This window comes from Pleurodeles waltl, chromosome 1_2 (assembly GCF_031143425.1).
Source record: "Pleurodeles waltl isolate 20211129_DDA chromosome 1_2, aPleWal1.hap1.20221129, whole genome shotgun sequence".
Lineage (NCBI taxonomy): Eukaryota > Metazoa > Chordata > Amphibia > Caudata > Salamandridae > Pleurodeles > Pleurodeles waltl.
In genome coordinates this window covers 293,909,731-293,932,279 of record NC_090437.1, presented here as the reverse complement: position 1 = coordinate 293,932,279, position 22,549 = coordinate 293,909,731, and the positions used below count along the sequence as shown (strand labels likewise).

The following is a 22,549-nucleotide window of genomic DNA, read 5'->3' as shown; positions in this document are numbered from 1 at the left end:
CCTTCAATCAACAAGGTCAATGGCAAGAACCCATGGAGCGCTCTCAGCCCGTACACACTGGAAATGTCACAAGCTGTTACTTAAAGCTCTTACAGACAGTAAAAGAGCTGTGTGAAGCACCAAGTAAAAAACACAAGCCTTTGCAATGCAATGGGACTTGCGTTTGCTCGAGTTAGAGCTATTAGCGTTGTAAATTCCTAACAGGACTTTTCTTGCAACATAAATTGAAAATAAAGACTAAAACAGTTGACATAAGCAAGCCAATTCAAAGTGCCACGGCCGCCATGAGCATGAAAGAGATACTAAAGGAAAAAGAAGCTCGCTCCCAGTCAAACATATTTGCAAATGTGCAATTATCCATGTAACAGGGTTGATAGCCAAGGCAATAACAAAATCGCCCCAAGGTGGGACAAACGTAAAGGCATTTAACAATGATGATGAATGATTTTTGAAAGGCAAGCCTATGAACGAGTGATCGTGCTGGGCTTGAGGTGGGCGTGGTTAAAAGCCCACAGACAGATTACGACAGGCCAGAGCGCTAGCGCGCTCAACCTAAAAATAAAAAAGTTTAAAAAAATGCATTCCTAATGATGTAATTGTATTGCACTTTAAGAGTTTTGTAGCAGGCGCATGAACCGAGTGGGCAATCTCACAGGTTACCGGTAATAGTGCTTTGATACTGCCCATCTGAGCGCTATAACAACATGTGCTTATTAAAAACAAACGTGCCTGCCTCTTTCCAGCTCGATCCCTGTTCCTCCGATTCTAATGACGGTGGTACAAAACAAAAAATAAAAAAATGGCACAAGCTGCAGAACAAGCACTAGAGTTAAAAAACAAAAATACAAGCCCACAAGAAGTCTAGCCCAGGAAGAGAAACCTGAAACAATCCCATTCCCAAAACAACGTTATGACAACACTGAAGGCAATGTTGACATACATCTTATTTCACCCATCTACGTTAGAATGGTATTAGTTCATTATCATTATGAGTATTATGATGATGATGTCTGGTATTTTGGGACATTGAGAGAGCAGAATAAACAAGCATCAGTAATGTCACCTTTCATCAAAACAAGTTTGCTTTTCAGGTTAGGGGTCTGAGAGGACGTGGCATAATATACAAAGCTACCAGCTTTTTGTACTGGGGGACCGGGTTCAAGACTCTACATTGGCTTTCTCACACACAAAAAAACAAAAAAACACATGCTGATCGTAACAAATAAAACGTAAACAATGGCAATCAAAACCAAATAGGAACTAAACAAAATTATAATTGCCAATCCAACTACGGCAATGGTTGTACCAATGGTTGAACTCTCTTCATGAATGAAACAGCGGTGCTGATGCAACAGACGCTGTGAAAATGGCAAATGCTGATCCAACTTCAGCAATGGTTGAATTCTTTGTGAATGAAGCTGCATGTGCTGATGCAACAAAAGCCGTATGGGCTACAAAAGCCGTATGGGCTACAAAAGCATTTAAATGTGGACACTTGTCCCAGCTCACCTAGGTCCTAATGCCGCCGGCAGAGCATGTTTCGCTGGCTGAGCATAAAACTCACAAAAAAAAAAGAATAATAAGAGCACAGAAGTGTCTGTAAAGAGGCACTAACACATGGGCAGCTGCGAATGCTTTTTCGATCAAACATGCCTATGGGAAAGAACAGTTTGGACCTAACGGTCCTAAGCCGAAATCTAATAATAAGTGAGCTTCCCCTCACGTTATCTAATGTTAACCCCTTCGATGCCCTGGACATAACTTACATTCTGGGAAGCACCGCTCGGGTGCCCAGGAAGTAACCATTATGTCCTGCAACAGGTCCTCCCCGCCACCCCCCATGGCAGGTCTGGAAGGGGAATCGCTTCCCCTTCCGTCCCCATCCCCACCCCCCAGTGACATCTGATGACAGAGTGAGATTGCGCACTGACCTCATCAGAGGCCGCCCGCAGATCAGGAGAGAACTGCTTTTGCTTTCTCTTCCGATCACAGGCTGGGAGAGGCATCAAAGGAAAGAAAAGGCTTTTCCACAGTGTTTTGGGGGTATTTCCTGTCATGGGCCCCAGGCCTCTCAACACAAGTGAGGTACCATTTTTTTTTTTTTTTTTAAATCGGGAGACTTGGGGGAATTCTGGGTGGAAGGAAATGTTTGACTACTCTCAGATTCCAGAACTTTGTCACCGAAATGTAAGGAAAAAGTGTTTTTTGCCACATTTTGAGGTCTGCAAAGCATTCTGGGTAACCAAACCTGGCGAGAGCCCCATAAGTCACCCCATCTTTGATTCCCCTACGTGTCTAGTCTTAAAAAATGCACAGGTTTGGTAGGTTTCCCTAGGTGCCGGCTGAGCTAGAGGCCAAAATCCACAGCTAGGCACTTTGCAAAAAACAGGTCTGTTTTCTCTGGGAAAATGTGATGTGTCCATGTTGCATTTCCTGTTGCAGGAATAAGGCCTACCCACGCAAGTGAGGTACCATTTTTAATCGGGAGAATGGGGGGGGGAACATAGAATAGAAGAACAAGTGTTATTGTCCCTTGTCTTTCTCTACATTTTTTCCTTCCAAATGTAAGACACTGTGTAAAAAAGACAACTATTTGAGAAATGTCCTATAATTCACATACTAGTATGCGGACCCCGGAATTCAGAGATGTGCAAATAACCACTGCTTCTCAACACCTTATCTTGTGCCCATTTTGGAAATACAAAGGTTTCCTTGATGCCAATTTTTCACCCTTTATATTTCACCAACTGAATTACTATATAACTGGTAAACAATGAAAACCCATGGCAAGGTGCAGCTCCTTTATTAGCGCTGGGTACCTAGGGGTCTCAATGAACCTACAAGCCCTATATATCCCTGCGAACCAGAAGAGTCCAGCAGACGTAACAGTATATTGCTTTTAAAAATCTGACATCGCAGGAAAAAGTTACAAAGTAAATTTCAATATTTTATCGTTTCAGCTGTTATTTTCTGTAGGAAAACCTTGAAGGATCTACACAAATGACCCCTGGCTGAATTCAGAATTTGGTCTACTGTTCAGAAATGTTTAGCTGTCCGGGATCCAGCATTGGTTTCACACCCATTTCTGTCACCAACTAACTAGGCTAAAAGCACCAAAATAAATAGTAAAACTGGGGTATGTCCCAGTAAAATGCCACAATTGTGTCGAAAAATTAGTTTTTTTCCCCGATTCAAGTCTGCCTGTTTCTGAAAACTGGGAAGATGGCGATTTTAGCACCGCAAACCCGCTGTTGATGCCATTTTTATGGGGAAAAACACAAGCCTCCTTCTGCAGCCCTTTTTCCCCCCCATTTAAAAAAAATTCTAATTTTTTGCTGCATTTTGGCTAATTTCTTGGTCTCCTGCAGGGGAAACCACAAACTCTGGGTACCTCTAGAATCCCTAGGATGTTGGAAAAAAGGGCACAAATATGGCATCAGTAGGTTATATGGATAAAAAGTTGAGGGTCTAAGCATGAAATGCCCCAAATAGCCAAAAAAAGGCCTGGCACCTAAGGGGGGAAAGGCCTGGCAGCAAAGGGGTTATTAAATAGGCCTCAATCCCTGGGTTAACCTTGATCAACAACAAAATCAGTCAGATGGGTTCAACAATTCCTTATCCCCCCCCCCCCTTCTTCTCAGCATACATTTTTTAAATTCCTGCTTAGCCCGGCGCTTGTCAGATCGTCTTGCAAGGAGTGGTGAGTAAAAAACCTCAGGGCGCCCCAACAAAAGTGCCATGTCCTTTATATAATTTAGCCATGGAATAGCCCCGCCCTTATCGCAGGACAGTCAACAATAACCTCCCAGTTAAAAAAGCTCTCTCATTAGAACAGACAGAAATGCATAGTAGCAAAGAGATTAATTTAATACTGTCCTCCACATAAAACTTAAATCCAGTTCCTCACGCAGGCAAAACCTCGGCCTATTTGGACCCACGTCTAACAATGTTCTGCAAAACCGATCTTCTATTTGGGCAGAGGAGCAGTTCCAATAACAAAATAACAGTGCCTCATACCTCAAGATGGGCAAACATTTAAGCCTATAAACCTCTAATAAGGGAATGACCGGTTTTCATGCGACCCTCACAAAAAAAAAAAATCCAAGGTTGCACCAACTGCAGCATTAAAGCGCAAAGAGCGCTTGAAAATACAGGAGCACCAATTTGTTTTTTCATCAAAGATAACCCCCAAATACAGTAAATCCTGGACACAACTAATAATACAGCTTTGGATAATCACGGGCCCCAACTTGCTCTGGGGCTTTGCCCCACACAATATGGTGCATCTGAGATTTTTACTTCCAAATCTAAATTAGCCATGAAGTCCACAAAAGCTTGAACTGCCCAAGTAAACCTTTAATGGTACGTGCCAGGAGGACTCCGTCACCCGTTTATAACAGAGTTGCCACCTTTTTTCCATTAATAGTGGGGACATCTTTGCATCTTTCTAACAAGAAATCATTTAGACCATTAATATATAAAAGAAACAGCAGTGGAGCAAGAATGCACCCCCGATGGACCCTTCTTTGAAGGTTGAAAGTGCATTCACCATTCTGCCCATACCGAACAACTGCTTTGTCACCATCATGGAGGATGTGCAAAAGATCAAAATATCATTAGGCAATTGCATATCGTATAGTGAGCCCCAGAACCTGTCTCGATTTACCCGATCAAAAGAGCTACTGAAGTCCATGAAGGCAAAATAAAGGCCTTGGCAATTGTATATTTTCTAATAATTAGCATCAAATTCAGACATTGTTGCGGTGTCCCCTGCCCCTCCCTGAATCCGTACTCTAATGGTCTCATAATACCCTGATCAACCACCCATTCCTCAATCTTCTGCAACACAATATGGCCAAAGATCTTCACCAGGGAATCTAACACGGAAATAAGGCAATAACATTTGGGGTCACCACAATTTCCCTTTTATTTTATTTTTTTATTTTTTTAAACACAGGCACTATGCATGCAGATTTTCACTAAACTGTGATCCCTTGGCTCATGGCAGCATTTAAGATGTTGAACAATAGGCACCCAAAAGAAGACGTTTTCTTTCAAGAGATCCACTGGGATGCCATCGGGCCCCAGCGCTTTTTTAGAAGGGTTCTCCTGCACCAGGGCAATCACCTTGTTCAAGCCAATCCTAATATCTAAACTTGCAAATGGTTTGCCCATGGGCTTACCAGCTATCACAGGAGCATCAAATAAATTTAGCAAAAATAGTTTACCCATCTTTCTGGTGGATCTGGTGGATATTGCTCCTAAAACCATCAGATGTTCCCTTGTTAAGGCTACAACTTATCCTCTTCCTAGATCTCAGCATAAACTTGTATTGTGCTCTTGCCTCAATAATTAGGCCTCTAACTCAGGGTACCAAAACAAGTTCAATGCGCAACTTCTGTCTAGCGGCCCTACATGAATCAATAAACCATCCCAATGCTTATCAGAATGGCTGCTTGCTGCATTAATAATGGTTCTAATAGAATCAATCATATCAGCCATGGCACCCATTACCATCTTACGCAACAGATTATCCATGAAAAAAAAAAAACTAGAAACAAATACAAGGGCTCTTTTACTAATAGCTCACAAACTCAAGAAATATTGGCCTGCCACCAGCACACCCTTAAACCCTGGTTCTTTGATTCAAGACCCTAAGTCCCATTTCCACACACAGCAGACTGACAGTGGGCAAAACATGACACAGCAGAAGAGGGTTGTCATCACTGCAGTTTTGATCCATAAAAACACCACCCTGACATACAAGATGACTCACGTTTCCTGACACAAAAACATAATCAATGATAACCTTGGCACCCCTCCCCACAAAAGCAGGGGCCAGATTGTCAAAATCAAGGACCAATTCAGCAGCATTGATCAGACCCATATTAAGAAGAGCATTGAATAAAGTCACACCTCTCTGATCCCATGGCCTATCCCTAGTTTGTGTTATGATCTCCAACGACGTCGACATGGAATTCACAAAAAATAGATCCCAATCTGGCTTTAAGGATTGGCAGGGCTAAAAATAACTCTTGTATTTGGCAATCCGAATCCTACAGTGCATTATAAAAATTTACAAACAGGATAGTCAATTTATGAAAGAAAATTACCCAAACGATCAAAATACCCTGATGGTTACATCAAATCTGAAATTCCCTATAGCTTTTGGAAATACGGACGAGCGTTACCAACCTGCCCTTGTGACTTTGACTGGGCACAGACAGCGGGGACTCCAAATCTTTGGAACCAGCCCCACCTGGCCTCCCCTTGAGACCAGGTCTCTTGTAACAAAACAAAATCAAAAGAGGAGCTATATGCTCACCCATTGCTCGCCCTGCTGCTTTAAATCATGCCATGCAACATTCCAACAAATGAGATGTAAGATAGAACAACCTTCACCCCTATGCTCACAACCCAAATAAAAGGGGAGAGTAGGTCATACACCCATTTATATGACCCCAAGAAAGCTCATCGTGAGAGGAAAGACTAGTAGCGCTTAAAAGTCAGTCACTGCCCTCCATGCTGGCTAGGGCCGTAAATCTATTAGCAAGTGGGAGAAATGGCTGAGAACTGTGTGGTCTGCCGTCCGCTCATGGAAGTGAGACTTCTCACATACATGGCAGTGTGGTCAGTGACATACTCAAGGGTCTGCAGAAAAAGCCCAAAGGAACCAGCTTAATACTATCATTCGCAGTAACACGTGGCACCCAAGAAGCAATCAGTCGATGGGCTACCTCAGGAAATTTACCACAATACAGTACCCTTTTATGGTCTTTGCCCACCCAACCCAAATGTCTAACAAATAAGATATTTGCCAGTTCATTGGGATGAAAAACACAATTTTCCCCAGCCAATGTCCACACTTGTTTTGAACTGAAGTAGAGATTCCTGTATACCAGGTGAAAGCGAGGGCACATTAGTAAGGACTGACATGTATGGAGCATAGTCCGGTGGGAGGTTTAAACATGGATGGGGCTCCAGCTCATTCTTTTCTAACAGAACTGCAGGCTGCCCCCTTTGTAGAACTCCTCATGAATCACAATTACAAGCATGCTCTGCTGCCGGAACCTTGCCCATTGATTGACAGGGATCATTATTAATACGTCTCCCAGTAGAGCCGGCTGGCAGTGCAAACCCTCCCTAATATCTCGGTCCGAAGGCCTAGATGCCCTCGCAGCTGTCTTAGTAACAGAAAAACACATGGCAGCTGGGACTCTTGGGGGCATGGAATCCCCACCACAACTGTAATAATCACCTAGTTTGGCTGACAACGCATTAAATGATGACTCCACAGAGTGAAGTTTCTCCTCCAGGGGGGCCAGGGCAGACTCCAACGAAGCCTTGAACTGGTTTAAGAAAACAATCCATACTGTTGGAAATGGCCCTTTTTGCAGGTTCTCTCTAAACATTTTGTCTTCTTCCTCCAATTTTTTTTCAGGCCTGTTTTTGCTGGTTTATTGTCTCTGCCCACTTTATAACTGCTAATCAATGGTAAAGTGCAAGGCTCCCTAGGTAAATTGTATTGGTGATTGGTTTATCCATGATTGGCATATTTGATTTACTGGTAAGACCCTAGTACAGTCCACTAGAGGTGCCCAGGGCCAGTAAATCAAATGCTAATTGTGGGCCTGCAGCACTGGTTGTGCCACACACATTAGAAGCCCTGTAAACATGGCTCAGGCCTGCCAATGCAGTGTCTGTGTGTGCAGTTTTAAACTGCCAATTCGACCTGGCAATGGTACCTACTTGCCAGGTCCAAACCTTCCCTTTTTAAACATGTAAGGCACCCCCAAGGTAGACCCTAGATAGCTCCATGGGCAGGGTGCAGTGTATTTAAAAGGTAGGACATGTACTAGTGTGTTTTACATGTCCTAACAGTGAAATACTGCGAATTCGGGTTGGACTGTTGCAAGGTCTCCCTCTCATAGGTTAACAAGGGGGCTGCCTTTAAATAGCTTTAAAGCACAGATTCCCTTTGAAAGCAGATATAAATATGGAGTTTAGGGTCTCTGAACTCACAATTTTAAAATACATATTTTAGTGAAGTTGATTTTGGGATTGCAAGTTTGACAATGCCACTTTTAGAAGGTAGGCATTTTCTTGCTTAAACCATTCTGTGACTCTGCCGGTTTGTGTATTCCCCGTCTAGGTCAGTTTGATGGTGGGGCTGTTTAAACTTCCCCTCTAAACAGTGACACAAAAGGGAGCTGGGGTGTAGCCTGCATATCCTGAAGAGCCATGTGAGCTAGAGTGGGGGGGAGAAGGAGTGGTCATTGGCACCTGAAAGGACTGTGCCTGCCCTCACACAATGCAGTCTCCAACCCCCTTCTGTGTGTCTGGGGTCTGACCAAGGAAGGATTTTGCAAACACTTGAGACTTTGCTTTGAAGTTTGCTAACTTCAAAGACAGAAAGGGGTATAATAAGAGGACCCAAAGCCCCAGAATTTTAGAATCTTTCTGGAATCAAGAGGAACCTCTGCCCAGGAGAAGAGTTGAAGAGCTGGAGGGGGAGTACTGTCCCTTTGCTGTGTTGCTTTTCTGGACTGACCTGCAGTTGCTACTTCTGCCTGACAAGAGTGCAAAGGGTGAACTTTGCTGTGTGTCCTGCTTGAGAAAGTGTCCCAGGGGCTTGGAGTAGAGCTTGCCTCCTGTTGGAAGTCTCAGGGACACCAAAGACTTCAGTTTCCTCGACCTGCAGCACTGGGAACTGTGTGTTTTGTGCTGTTCAAGAGGAGAAACCACTGCGATGCTGCCAACGATGCTGCTGGCCTGCAACGTGGCCTGCACCATGGCCTGCTGACGCCACACAGAGCCGCACCTCCCCGCTTCGCACCGTGACCCTGGTCTCACCAACGCCATCATCGGACTACTTCACCAAGCCACTGCTCGCACCACGACCTGGTGGCCTCGCACTCCGGCATCACCTTCAGGGATGTGGCATTCAGATAGCCCGATGCCAAGGACATATTGTTTGGGGTCAAGGGCAACAAGTTTTCATATTTATTTTGTCCTTGGGTCAATTAGGCCCAACCCTCTGCAGCACAAACCCTTTGGCTGCTAGTTTAGTGTACCACATTATGGATCAGAGACGGGTATTTTCTACAGTAAAGGTAACATTTGTGTCTGAATGCTAATGCTGTTCGAACTTGTATTTGTGGTTCATTAATGCAAAGCCTTTAGTTATTAGTGGGCTTAGGAAATGCTGTAAGGTAATGCTGCACTACAGATAGTAGTTCCAGTATAAAAATGTGTACACACATTTGTAAAGTTTAACGATATGCAGCTACGTATAATGCTCGCAGAATGCTCTTTAATTAGATGCAAACATTTAGAGAAGCTTGAAAGCAACATTGAGGAGTCTTTGCTTTCAAAATCAAAACGTTAATAAAAAAATGCAACTAGGAAAGAAAAGTTTTGCTAAGCTACCGTGAAATTTTAGGTACCATTTCTTTGAAGTATCATTTAGTAAATGTTTTGATGCAGGCTAGTATTTCGAAAAATATATCTATAATGGAAAAACTCAGTGTAACCAGTTTCAACAGTATTTTGAGAAACATGAAAATAAACAAGCATTGGCAAAGCCAGGAGGTTCAATTTTGGTAGTCAGCCTTTTGGTTTTGTTAATGCGTGTTTTATTTTGCCATGGTTTTTGTTAAACAAAATTGTTGTGGGAGCTGCTGGGCCCTCACTATTAAAACAAACACCAGCAAAAAGCAAAAATATTTATGGCCTCAAAAACCACACATTGCCACCATAGTACCTGGCATTGAATAAAACTACTTTGTGTGCCAATATGCTCCTTATGAAGCAGCACAAAGCTGCCACTCATAGTGAAGCCAGCCAAAAGACCGATAGAGACAGAATTTTTAAAAAAGCAAACGTTATTGGTTAATACCAGGCCTAATTAGGGGCCTAATTCTTAAAGGAAGTCACAAAACTGTACCCGTGGTATACATTCTTGCAATAGTGCAGATTTACGGAAGTAGGCCAGGAAAAGGAAATTTCTAACAAAATGAATTGTTTATTGCATTTTAGCTCAAGCAAATTGCTCATGCAAAAATCTGGTGAGCATGTACAAGTTCACTTTCCCTTCAATTACTTTTGCTCCCAACTATTAGTAATACATTTCCGAGCTTTCTCAGTGTGGGAAAAGATTAGAAAAGAGCTGGCAAAAACCCCTAGAACATGCAAGTTCATAGGTTTGCCCAGACTCAAAAGGGCAATCCACCCCTGAAGCTATTGCATACTGCTACCTACAGCACCAGTATGTACACCTGTGGAAAGGTTGCAAAATAAAGGATTTGCTAGTATTCAAACCCTACTATAGTATGAGCCCTGGCATAATCAGAGAGGCTATTATCAGAGCCCTTACATAAAGAGATTGCTGCCATAATTTGTCACGAACTGCCTGGCATCAACGGGACAAGTGGATTTTATTATGGGACAAGTGGATTTTGTTACAGGACAAGTGGATTTATAAAGCAACCTGTCCTACAGACAAGTAGATATTTTAATAAATTCCACACACCTGACCATGCTCACACCACTGCCTGGACATCCAAGACGACGACGCTTCTGCTGACACTGGCGCTGCTGCCTGCACCGTGGCCTGTGGACACAGCTCGTGAGGTACACGAAGCACCGTTCTGTCTCGCACCGCAGTCCCGGTCCACTGACGCCAGCATCATCCACTCCAGTATCGTCACAGGCATCCCTGTCTGCGCCATGGCCTGAGAATCACGAAGTCCTGACCTGCTGGCCTGGGCCTATCAACTACAGCACTTCAGCAACGCCGCCTGCACCGAGACCTGGTGACAACCGCACTGCCCCGCTTCACACAGCAGCCCTGGTCTCACCGACGCCGCTGGACACTATCACTGTGCCGCTGCCTGCACCGTGACCTGTGGGCACCACACGTCGCATCATCCCGCTTCGCACCGCAGCCCCAATGCCATCCATGCCAGCGCATCAGCCCAGAGTTTGATCTGCAACATGGGTGATTTCAATGGCCCGACGACTCCTGCACGAACTCCAGAACAGACACCGCAACGCCTGCGACACCACTTTCCAGAGCTCACAGCGAGGATCACGATGCCCTGCAATTCCAAAAGGTACTGTTTACGTGGCTTACTGACACCGTAGCTGTCCCGCAACGCCGCGGCGGGCCTGAACTATTGGTTTTGTTGATCACGAAGCCGTGACAGCCCCAGGTGGAGCTATCAACTTCAAGGAACTGTATTTTTGAGTAAACCTTGCAGAATTCATATTTTTGTTACTGTATGTTGGATTTTTATCGTATTTGGTCTTGTTTTGTATAGATAAATATATATATATATTTTTTAACTGGTGTGGTGTCCTTTTGTAGTGTTTTCAGTTATAACTGTGTGTTATGTACAAATGCTTAATGCATTGCTTCTAAGTTTATCCTGACTGCTCGTGACAAGCTACCAAGGGGGTGAGCAGGGGTTATCTGAGCGGATATCGCCCTTATCCTGACTGGAGGGAGGGTCCCTACTTGGACATGGTTGATCTCCTTCGCTACAACCTCAACAGCTCTCGCAAAAAACAAAAAAAAACAAAAACTCAAGCATGGAGCTGGATGAGGTCTCTGTCCGCCACAGACTGATCTCTACCACCCTGCTGCTTACTCTCCCCAATCCTAAACAATCAACTATACACAGGGGAAAACAAGCTGGACCCTGCAAAAGAGTTAACACAGGTAGTAAATTGCTAACTCCACAGATGTAAAAAAAAACACAAGGGGTGGCCCAGCCTCCGACAGCCTTCACCTGGGCGGGTCCCACGCTGAGGGAAGGCACCACTCCAGATATACGCAGACACCCCCTTATGTCTGAGTGAGCAAAGGGCATCTACGAAAAGTAGTTCAGCACAGTGGGCCTCCCTCCAGCCAAACCACACACAGGAAGAACAGTGTTTCCACAAGCATGTCCCATCAAATCATTAGCAGCCCTGCATTTACAGAGTGTTTTGTATTTCTTTTTTCACATGCCATTCATTGGTTTATAGTCCCCGGAGGCTAACAGGGGGAAGGCAGTTGGTCCCTCCCCTCGAATAACAAGAAGAAAGATAACTTCTTAACCAAGTGAAGATGATGCCTCCCCAAGGGGACGAGAAGAATTACTCCCTATGACCAAGCCAATAGCTCTGGCTGTGCCCGGGTTGCGTTCTCTCACTGCTCCTGCTCAGTCCAAACCTCACTCTGTGGTTGACAGCGGCACTCTGGCATGCCTTTCTGCTCTAACCGTTCCTGTCACTAGACCCACCCACACAAGTGATGCAGCATTAACACAGATACCCACTTTGCAAAAAAATGGGTCAGTATTCAGTGCAAAAATCTGATTTATCGATGTTGCATTTTGGGCCATTTCTTGTTACAGGCACTAGGCCTACCCACACGTGAGGAACCATTTTTATCACAAGACTCAGGAGGATGCTGGGTGGAAGGAAGTTTGTGGCTCCCCATGAATTCCAGACCTTACCATCACAGAAGTATGAGTGAAATGTGTTTGTTAGTCAAAGTTTAAGGCTTGCAAGGGATTCTGGGTAAAACAACCTGGTGAGAGCCACGCAAGTCACCCCAACTTAGACTCCACTAGGTGTCTACTTTTAAAAAATGTACAGGTTTGTTAGGTTTCCCTAGGTGCCTGCTGAGCTAGGGCTCAAAAATCACAGCTACTCACTTTGCAAAACATGGATTAGTATTGCATGAAAAAATTTATGTATCAATGTTGCATTTTGGGCAGTTTCCTGGCGCAGGCACTAGGGCCTACCCAACACAAGGCAGGTACCATTTTTATCAGGAGACTTAAGGGAACACAGAATAGTAGAAAAAGAGTTATTACCAACTGTAGTTCTCTGCATTTGCACCTTCCACATGTAAAACTATGTATAAGAAAGAACTCATTTTGAGAAATGCCCTCTAATTCACATGCTAGTATGTGTACCCACAAATTCAGAGATGTGCAAATAACACCTGCTTCAAAAAAAGAAAAAAAAAAAAAAAAAGACATTGTGTGCCTATTCTGGAAATATATAGGTTTCCTTGATACCCATTTTTCGCTTTTTATATTTTAAAAATATTAGTTGCTCTATACATGGTACACAATGAAAAACCAATGCAAGGTGCAGCTCAGTTGGCAGCTCTGGATACCTTGAGTTCTTGGTAAACCCACAAACCCTATAGATCCCCAAAACCAGAAGGTTCTAGCAGATGTAATGGTATATAGCTTTTGTAAATCGGCCATTGTGATGCAAATTTACAAATTAAAATGTTGTCACAAATGTTTGTTTTTTCCTACTACTTTTCAATATTTTTTTTCCCCAACACTTGGTTTCTTTGGGAAAAAACAAGGTGGAACTACACAAATGACCCCTTGCTGAATTCAGAATTTTGCCTATTATTTAGAATTGTATGGCTGTCTGGGAATCCACAATTGGTTTCATACCCACTTGCACCACAAACTGGAAAGAGGTTGAAAGCACACCAAAAAAAATAGGAAAAATGGGCTATCGTCCAGTTAAATGCCAAAATGGTGTTAAACTGTGTTTTCTTAATCATGTCTGCCTGTTCCCGAACGCTGGGAAGATTGTGATTTTAGCACCACAAACTTTTCATTATGACTTGCAGGAGGGAAAAAAAAAAAAAGAAAAAAAAGAAATGTCACTTTCTTCTGCAGCACTTTTTCCCCATACTCCCCCCAAAAAACAAATTAAGCAATATTTTGCCTAATTTCTCAATCCCTTTCAGGGGAATCCACAAACCCTACATACCTTTAGAATCTCAAAGATTTTGGTGGGGAAAAAGGATACAAACTTGGCGTGGATAGCTTATGTGGACAAGAAGTTAAAGAGGCCTAAGTGGAAACTACTCCAAATAGCCAAGAAAAAGCTTAGCACTGGTGGAGAGGCGGCCTACCAGTTAAAGGATTAAAAGGTGATGACGATTTAGCACACTTAAGTTGTTTTATCCACATTGGAGCACAGACAAAGATTATCAGCCCTATGAAGTAAATTAATACTGTAGTGCAGGTCGAATTGGGGATCCTGTCACGTCACACACCAAAAACAACATCTCCAGATGCATCAAACATTATTCCACAAACAGAAAATACCACAACTTCTTGGAGAGACATCTCTTGGAGTAAGATCAAATTTATGCTCCATTGTCCTTTGAGATGTAAGCCACAGTTATTCCAGGAACCTGCAGAAGAGTATGATCATCTCACAAAACTAGTTAGAAGTCTAATTCAGGGCTCCAAAAATCCACTTGCATTGGCAAGTCTTATTTGATCATCTTGAGCTATTTTTAATACTTACTTGTCCCTTCTGGCAAGTTGACACTGAACAGGTGTTCTGTTCAGTTGAAAAGTGGAGGGGCAATACAAGATGCCTTTAAATCTTGTTCTTGTGTCACTTTGCTCTGTGTTCAAAGACAGAGGTCAAAAGTCAGTTTTTCTTAAAATTAATTTTCCTTCTGACAGCAGAGTTCCAGGACTTTGTAATGTGAACTGGGTGACCTGCTGCTTAGAATGTAAAATAAAAGGATATAGGGTGTCAGGTTTTTCCTAACACACATTTAAATGACTAAGTCAACTGTGCAAACATTTAAAAATATATTTCAGTAGTTGGGAAAGCCCCTTTTTTATATTTCTGCATGATGAAAAATATTTTAATAGGATGAAAACAAATCAGAATACTTTACATGTTGATGTGCAAAGGATATGTTTTCTGAAACCCAATTTTCACAGATTGTTATTACACTATATAGTTTTATCAATAAAGCAGCAAGTTAGTGGAGAGATTTTTGTACATTTCTTGGAAAGTTACTTTGTGCAGATGACAATATGTTACCACATTATGGTTTAGAAATATATATATTAAAATTGAGTGTTTAAACAAACGGAGAAACACTCCTGACCTAATTCTAATGTTGTTAGTAAACTAAAAGAAGTCCTAGGTTATGTGGGCTAGACCTCATGGGTATGTAGGCCAGATTCTTGTGAAGCATGCGGCAAACTTTAGTCTACTTAATCAAACAAGAGGTTTTTTTGTACTGAAGAAATGCTGAGCTCACATATTTGAAGGTGCAATCATATGTGAGAATTAAGAAAAAGGCGACTAAACTATTTGCCTAGGATCACACAATTTGAAACCAATTTAAGGGTCAAGTACATTACAGTTAGGTCGAGTAGATCAGTGGTTCCCAACCTTTTGACTTCTGTGGACCCCCATTTTATCAGTACTGGAGCCCGCGGACCCCCACTGAATCATTATTGGAACCCGAGGACCCCCACTGAGTCATTTCTGATAGCTGGGACCTAATATTATTATATTTTGTAAGCAGTCACGGACCCCCTGAGGAGGCTTCGCGGACCACCCAGGGGTCCCCGGCCCACAGGTTGGGAACCACTAGAGTAGATTATTTAATTTACTCGACCTGCAGGTCTAGTAACATTTTTATGATTTTTTGAGCCCTGTAACTGTATGTAGTCAACATTCCAATTCATATTCACCCAAAAGTATTCCTACACTACAAATCAGATTTAACAACTTACATGACTCATGTCCACTTCTGGATAATGGAGAGCTTATATTCATTTGATTGAAACAAAGACAGAAATCCTGATAACCAGCAGCACTCCCAACAAGTAGTCAGTCTTGTTTGAATGAGTGTGTTAAGATTGTGCTGGAGCTGGGGTAGCCTATCACTAAAAACTCCCAAGGGTTTAGTATGACAGATCTCTCATCTGTTTCTGGTTAAAACAAAAAGCATTAAGAGACTCCACCTCTGATTTTTTTTACAAAAAAAAAAAAACGTAAAATAAAAACAATTCAAAAAACACCCTACCTCATCCAGTGATACCATCTCTACCAAACTTGTCAAATAGCACGCATAACTCCTCGCCCCATTCACTACACTCCTTATGAACTAGTTGTTAACCAAGCATGTATCAAAACAAGCCATCTTCAAAGTCCTTCGCAAAAAGGCCAACCAAACTGAAGTGGACCCTACTTTTTTTTAATTCCTCCATCTTGTTAAGAAGGAATTAGGCCAACATATTCCCAAAATGAAGTGGTCATAAGAAGGGTGTAGTCATCATAAAGGTGAGTGGCCCATTTACTACCACCTGGCACCTCTTTAACACCCCTAAATTCAGTATTTAGGTGGCACTCCTGAACTGTAGAACTCAGATTGCCAATAACCTAAGAAGAGCTGGACACTACAGAGTCACACCAGCAAAGAAGACTACAGACACCAACTGACTTCGTCCCAGTCCTATCGGACTGTCTACAACCCTTGACAATCCTGCACCAAAAGACGACCTATCCTATACCCCAGCAACCTCCAAAGTTTGGGAGCACTACTTGCTTTTGATAAGGGTCAAGATCTCCTGAGAACGGCGGACCTATTCAAGAAGAAAACAACTTTAAAAGAAAAAGAACTCTGCCTGAGGAACCGTGAAATCACCTCCAGATGCAACTCTGCACTCGATGCCCATGGACTGAGTCAAAGTGGCCCTCCGGTCCTGCGAAGGTTCCGTAGCCATCCTGAGCCCAAGTCCACTGTGGGCGGACCCTTGCTGGACTCTGCCTCGAAGCCTGCAGCCTCAAACCTAAGACTCCCCCTGACTGCGACCTGCCCGGTAAGCTCTTCCCAATGCCAAAGGACACCCCTGCACCCATAGCACTAAGGCATTGGGGAGTTGGACAGTCGGTGGTCCTGCGTCCCCTAGCATCAGAACTTACCTGGGCAGCAGTGGGTTTTCTTCGTTCAGCCTCCTGGCCCAAGCCTTTACTCAAAACTGATCTCCCCAATTGATTTGCATTGGCCACCCAACACTATGTTGGCACTCTGCACCTTGCTGCCTCTGTGCTGCAGAGGATGTAAGTTTGGTGCTGCCTTGTGGCCCCCCTTGTGCTTACCTCAACTCCCGGAGATAAAAAAGAGACATCCTTTTACTCACCTATGAGCACCGCATATTCGTTCACACCCAGTCCCCATTGGTTAACACTAGATCCAGAATTTAAACTCTGCACCTGGCCGCCGCTGCGGGTGCACTCCTGGTGTTGATTTGAACCTTGCCTGGTGTAGACTTAAAAACCCAAGGACTGGATTTGTAAGTTGAGTACTTATCTGAAAAACTGCATTATTGCCATAGATTATCAGTGAAGACTCTAAAAATTGTATTGCGTCTATTTTTGAAACTGAAAAGTATTTTTAATTTAAAAACTGCTTCCCTTATAACAAAGTTCTTTGGTTCAAAGCATATATAAAAGGAATTGTTATTTTTCTAATTTGGTCTTGGATTTGTTCTTGGAGTGTGTGTGTGTCTCATCTATTACCTCTGTGAGTACGACAAATGTTTAACAAAACTCATTAATAAGCCTAACTACTCGCCCACCCTACCACAAATAGAGCGTTAGACCTACCTATTCCTGCCTCTGCAAACCTTGGGGGATCCACTGGACTTTCTGGGCGGTGTACTTCATTTTAGTGCACCAAATAGAGAGCCAGCTTCCTACACTACCCACATTCAAAAGGTATATCAACACCCACAATCTCTTCAATTGACTTCAGTTCGACTTACACCTTCAGCACAAGACAAAAAACAGCATTGAAACATGGCACAAGGCCTCAATTAATGTGGTGCATGCTTGCTGGTGCTTATATAATGGAGCAAACTCAATGCCATAAGCCAGAATACCCTGCTCAGTTGCTTATGAAAGGAATGCCAAGTTAGAGGCTCCCCTTCTTGTTCCAGCCCTCCTTATTCAACAGAGCTTAATAACTGAAAATGTGCCTGTCCTTCTCAAATTGTCTACAGACCTCATAAACAGGTCCATAACATTTACTATACCTACACTCGTCAACATCTTCTCTAGACCAACAGACATGAAATCATGTTCCACTTTTATAGCACCATGCTACACATCAGTAAAAAATTCAAATACACAATTAACAGCAAATGCAACAAAATTTAGATAAATGTACTGAAACCCAGAGTACATACTTCCTAAAACTCACAAGTTATTAAAAATGAACTGTCCCTCAATTACCTCTAAAACTTAGGCCAAACGTCATACAAGACCATGCCCAAAACACTGATGAGTCATTCTCAACTTGACTATATAACCAGTCATGTGTTCTTACATCATACATATCAAACCAACTACACAATCAATGAAAAGATAAACAACTTTTAATTTCCATACTGCATCGGTCACTTGTTGCATCACAATTATTTTCAGAGACATATTATTGTTCAGTCATGAACTTTTTCATGAGATCAGTCAAAATGCTAATATTTCCACCTCCAAATAGCCCAGACTGCCAGAACCCAGGACTTAACGTAGAAGGAACCCTGGCTGCCTTGACAGCACCCATGACAATGGCTTTGAGTGAATGTCTAAGTCAACTTATAGACCTTCTGCCTTACCTCCAAATGTGATAACAGTGGGTGTGGATAGAGTATTAAATTGTTTCTGAATGGCACCTACAAGATTACTGCAACAACTTAATTTCATAGTATGACCCATCTGTTTATGGAACTATATTCAAGCCACAGCTAGCAGTGTGAGTCAAGTGTCAGATGCTGGGAGGTAAAATGATTGCATGTACTTATAATGACGGCACCGAATAACAAAGCATCCTGCTTTATTTAAAGTGACAAATTGGCTCCCAGTGGATTATCGCTACATTTGGAGCACTTAAAAAAAAAATTATAAAAAAAAAAATAAAAAACAGTAATTCATAAAAGTTACCAGCAATACTTAAGGAAATCTATGAGATATGAGGAATTGGGTCACTCTGCTATTGTGTGAGAACAACTGCATTCCTAAATATAAAATTCAGCAGCCAGTTTTTAGGTCGCAGCTTACCAAAAGACATCTTGGGAACTTTTAGAAAGTTAACCCAGGAATACTTTTCTCTTGTTGATTACCATTGGCTTTTTGGATTGTAACTCACACTTTGTTTTTTCTTTTGCTGGCTTTATTTGCTTTAGGCTCTCCAGGTTCAGTCTGATCATCCTGTTGCCTAAACCATGTTTTCTGTATCCTTCAATGAACTCGCTTTGTGTTAACAGGCCTTTATATCATGTTCTTGTTACATCACATTTGCTGTGCATTCAAAGACCAAGGTCAAATGTCAGGCGCTGTCTTCCAAGGATGCTTGATTACTTTACTTTCTCAGACTTCAAAGTGAGAGGATTTATGTGACACTCTTGCTGCATAAGAATGTTGTGGTTTTCCAGCGCACGACAATGTTTAAATAAACTTTGTAAGTATTTCCGAATGTATCAGAATTATGAGTGCTCAAATGAAGCACATTTTTTGTTATTTCGGAAGAGTGGTGGAATCAAATACTTTAATACGATCAAAGCAAATAATTAAACTAGGTGATGCAATTTCCACACATTTTCGTCTGGGCACTGTATATTTTTATGAGTAAAACTGTATGTCTGTGCAGATTGAATATATGTTGTCTGTAATCACAGTGTGTCAGCACACTGCCAATACTCCACACCACTCAACGCCACTGTACTCTGCACCACTGCTGCAACTCTGTACCACTATGCCAAGGCACTCTTCGCAACACTACACCAATGCACTCTTGGCCACTGCAATCTACACCACTCCAGTTTAGGCCACACCAGTCTACTCTACACAACTACACGTCACTCTGCAACACTGCATTCTATGCCAATGCACTTTTCTCTGTAACACTCTACTCTATGCTCCTGCACTCTAAGCCAATCCACTTTACGCCACTCTAATCGACTCTGCACCACTGCACTTTCTGCCATATCACACTACGCCCTTACTCTACCACTCTACGCCCTTACTCTACCACTCTACGCAACTGTACTCAACCCTGCATCACTCCACTGTGAAACAATCTACTCTACGTCACTGCACTCAACATCACTGTACTTTACTCCACTGCTCTCTATGCCATTCTACACCACTGCACTGACACTACTCTGCAACACTGCACTATCTGATACTGAGCTCTATGCCGCTCTAGTCTGCACTCTATGGCACTATACTCTGCACCACTGTGTTACTGCACTCTGCACCACTGTGTTACTGCACTCTGCACCACTGTGTTACTGCACTCTGCACCACTGTGTTACTGCACTCTGCACCACTCGACTTTATTCTGCGCCACTGCACTCTATGCCAATCGACTCTGCGCCACTGTCCAATGCACCGCTCCACTCAGCGCTGATTAATTAAACACCACTGCACTCTACACCAGTCCGCTTTACTCAATGCCACTGCAGTGTATGCCATTCTACACAACTCCACACTATACCACTGCAATACATGACACTGTCAGAACACTGTACTCCTTTCTTCACCATGCCACACTACAACACTCTATGACACTCTCCCCTATGCCAATTACTTTTAGGCATGCTGAACAGCAGCCACGCTGGTGAACAACATGACTAAAACATATTGGCAAAGCCAATAGCTCTCGCATAGGCGAGACCTATTGGCTTTTCCAATGTTTGTCTTATTTTGCTACTACAAAGTTATCATTTTGTGCACCTTAGTTCCACTTAGATGCCGAAAATTCTTTGTGAATCAGCCATAATGTGCACCACGAATGCATAAGTTAAATAATAGCCTCAAGGTGATGCTGTTTCACAAAAGACAAGCATTTTTTATTTGTTTACCTTTTTTTGTATTTAATGTATCTGCTGTGGAAATCTGCATAGAACTTGTAGGTTTATCCCAATTCAGACATACAAACATTCACAATCCTTCACCGTAACCATTACACATTTAAGTATATTGCACAAACGCCATACTATAACTAACGTATTGCACAGTAGCATTTGCATAGCGCTTAGTACCCTTTTGTGGCCCGCTGAAGCGCTTACCCACACCGATTACAACCTACACAATGTAGGGTGTTTTTGTTTTGAGCTCATGTGGGAAGTACTTCGCTTTGAGCATAATGACCACAGACGTGTGGGTATCTTTCTCTAAAACACTGCATAAAGTGCCGCCATTTGTTAATATCAGAAACTGCTGAAGGACTCAACCCCTCCAGCAACACATGGGAAAGTCTGTCATTGACGTTACTGGTGCTGCTGACCCAAAGAACTTGGTAATGTTTCCGGTGGCACAGAGCGTTGCCTCGGGGTAGCGGGCAACGTCTAGGTAATGGGTCAAACGAGACAATTAATAAAAAATAAAAAAACACACCTCTTCCCGACAGAGCAGCAATATATTTTCTAATTATTTTTAAGGGGTAACATAATTTCGGGATACACTAGAAATTAAGAATACTACAATTGGTAAACATGACAGCGCCTGGAAAAGGAAAAAAAGAGACATGTGGCCCACGTGCAGAGAGACTGACTTTAAAAATCCCGAAGTTAAGGCAACCCGGCACGGCGGCCAGGTCAAAGTTGTAAATAGATGGAGGTTTATTGAAAATCAGAGATGTCTAGCAAAACCTAAATAAAACTTGTGAAGCCAAATGGATTTTACGAAAAACTAAGGAGAAAAGAGTGCTTACGTGTAACTCGCAAATGCATGAAAGGTGCAAGGATGCTCGGTCAAACCCTATATACTGACACATATTCCAACTCCCCCACCCTCTGAGCGAAGCGAGGGGGGGCTGGGCAAGGCCCTTTTGCACCTGCACAGGGGCAGCACCCGGCTCAAATGGGGATGGCGCCGCCCTCTGACATACGCGAAGCAAGCGTCCTGTCCGTGCACCTCACCCAGAGCAGTGCCCCGGCAGGGTGTTGAGTGCTGGCAGTGTGAGTGCCGGCGCTTGGGTTTCCTCTGCACGCACCCTACTGCTCCCCACAGCCCCGAATCCCTCCCCTACCTGCGAGCAGAAGTAGGAGCCCTGGATGCCCAGCTTGATGCAGGTGGGGCACTGCAGCTTGGCTTGGCTGCTGCAGCCCTGCGTCTCGCACACTCTGCTGTTCTCCACGGCCGCCATGCTGCAGCTCCTCCTGCCGCTGGCAGTGCACTCAGGACGGGAGTGGAGGGAAGGAAGGGGCGGTTCTAGGCCCAGGCCCGCCCCGGCTGCAGCGGGGAGGGGTGGGCAAAGGGAGGCCCACCGGAAGGGGCAGACGCATCTCCGTCTCAGCCCACCTCTGACGTTTGCAGGCTGACACGAGGGTTTCTAGAGGCATAACCTCAGGTCTGTGTTGAGGCTTCCATCCATCTTGGTATATTTACAACCATGTAACTATTTGTTTAAAAATTGGCTTCATTGTCTTTTAAAACTATATTTTCTGCAGGTTTGAAAGGTGTCAGATGACTCGCATCACCTGCGACATGTTCCAGTCCTGCGCGTTCCTTTTCTAAATCATTTTCATGCGTAGTCTTCCAGTTGGTTTACACTTTTACCATGAATACCACTCAAATGATGTAATAGATTAAAAACGCACAGCAAGGGAATAAAACATTGTGGCCCTGGTGGTACGTAGTCATCTGCTAACCGGTTTAGATGTCTCTATAAAAATTACGTTAAACCCTCTACCCTCAGTAA

General features: G+C 43.2%; 1 protein-coding gene across 1 annotated transcript in view; it reads right to left on the bottom strand.

The window, feature by feature from the left end:
- The window catches only part of METAP1 (methionyl aminopeptidase 1), a 336,590-nt gene extending 314,495 nt beyond the window's left edge, over positions 1–22,095 (bottom strand). Inside the window, exon 1 of the mRNA XM_069238322.1 lies at positions 21,878–22,095. Within this exon, the coding sequence (XP_069094423.1) occupies positions 21,878–21,994 (117 nt within the window). The 5' untranslated portion in view covers positions 21,995–22,095. The remainder of the gene's footprint in view (positions 1–21,877) is intronic.
- Between the last annotated feature and the right edge of the window lie 454 nt (positions 22,096–22,549).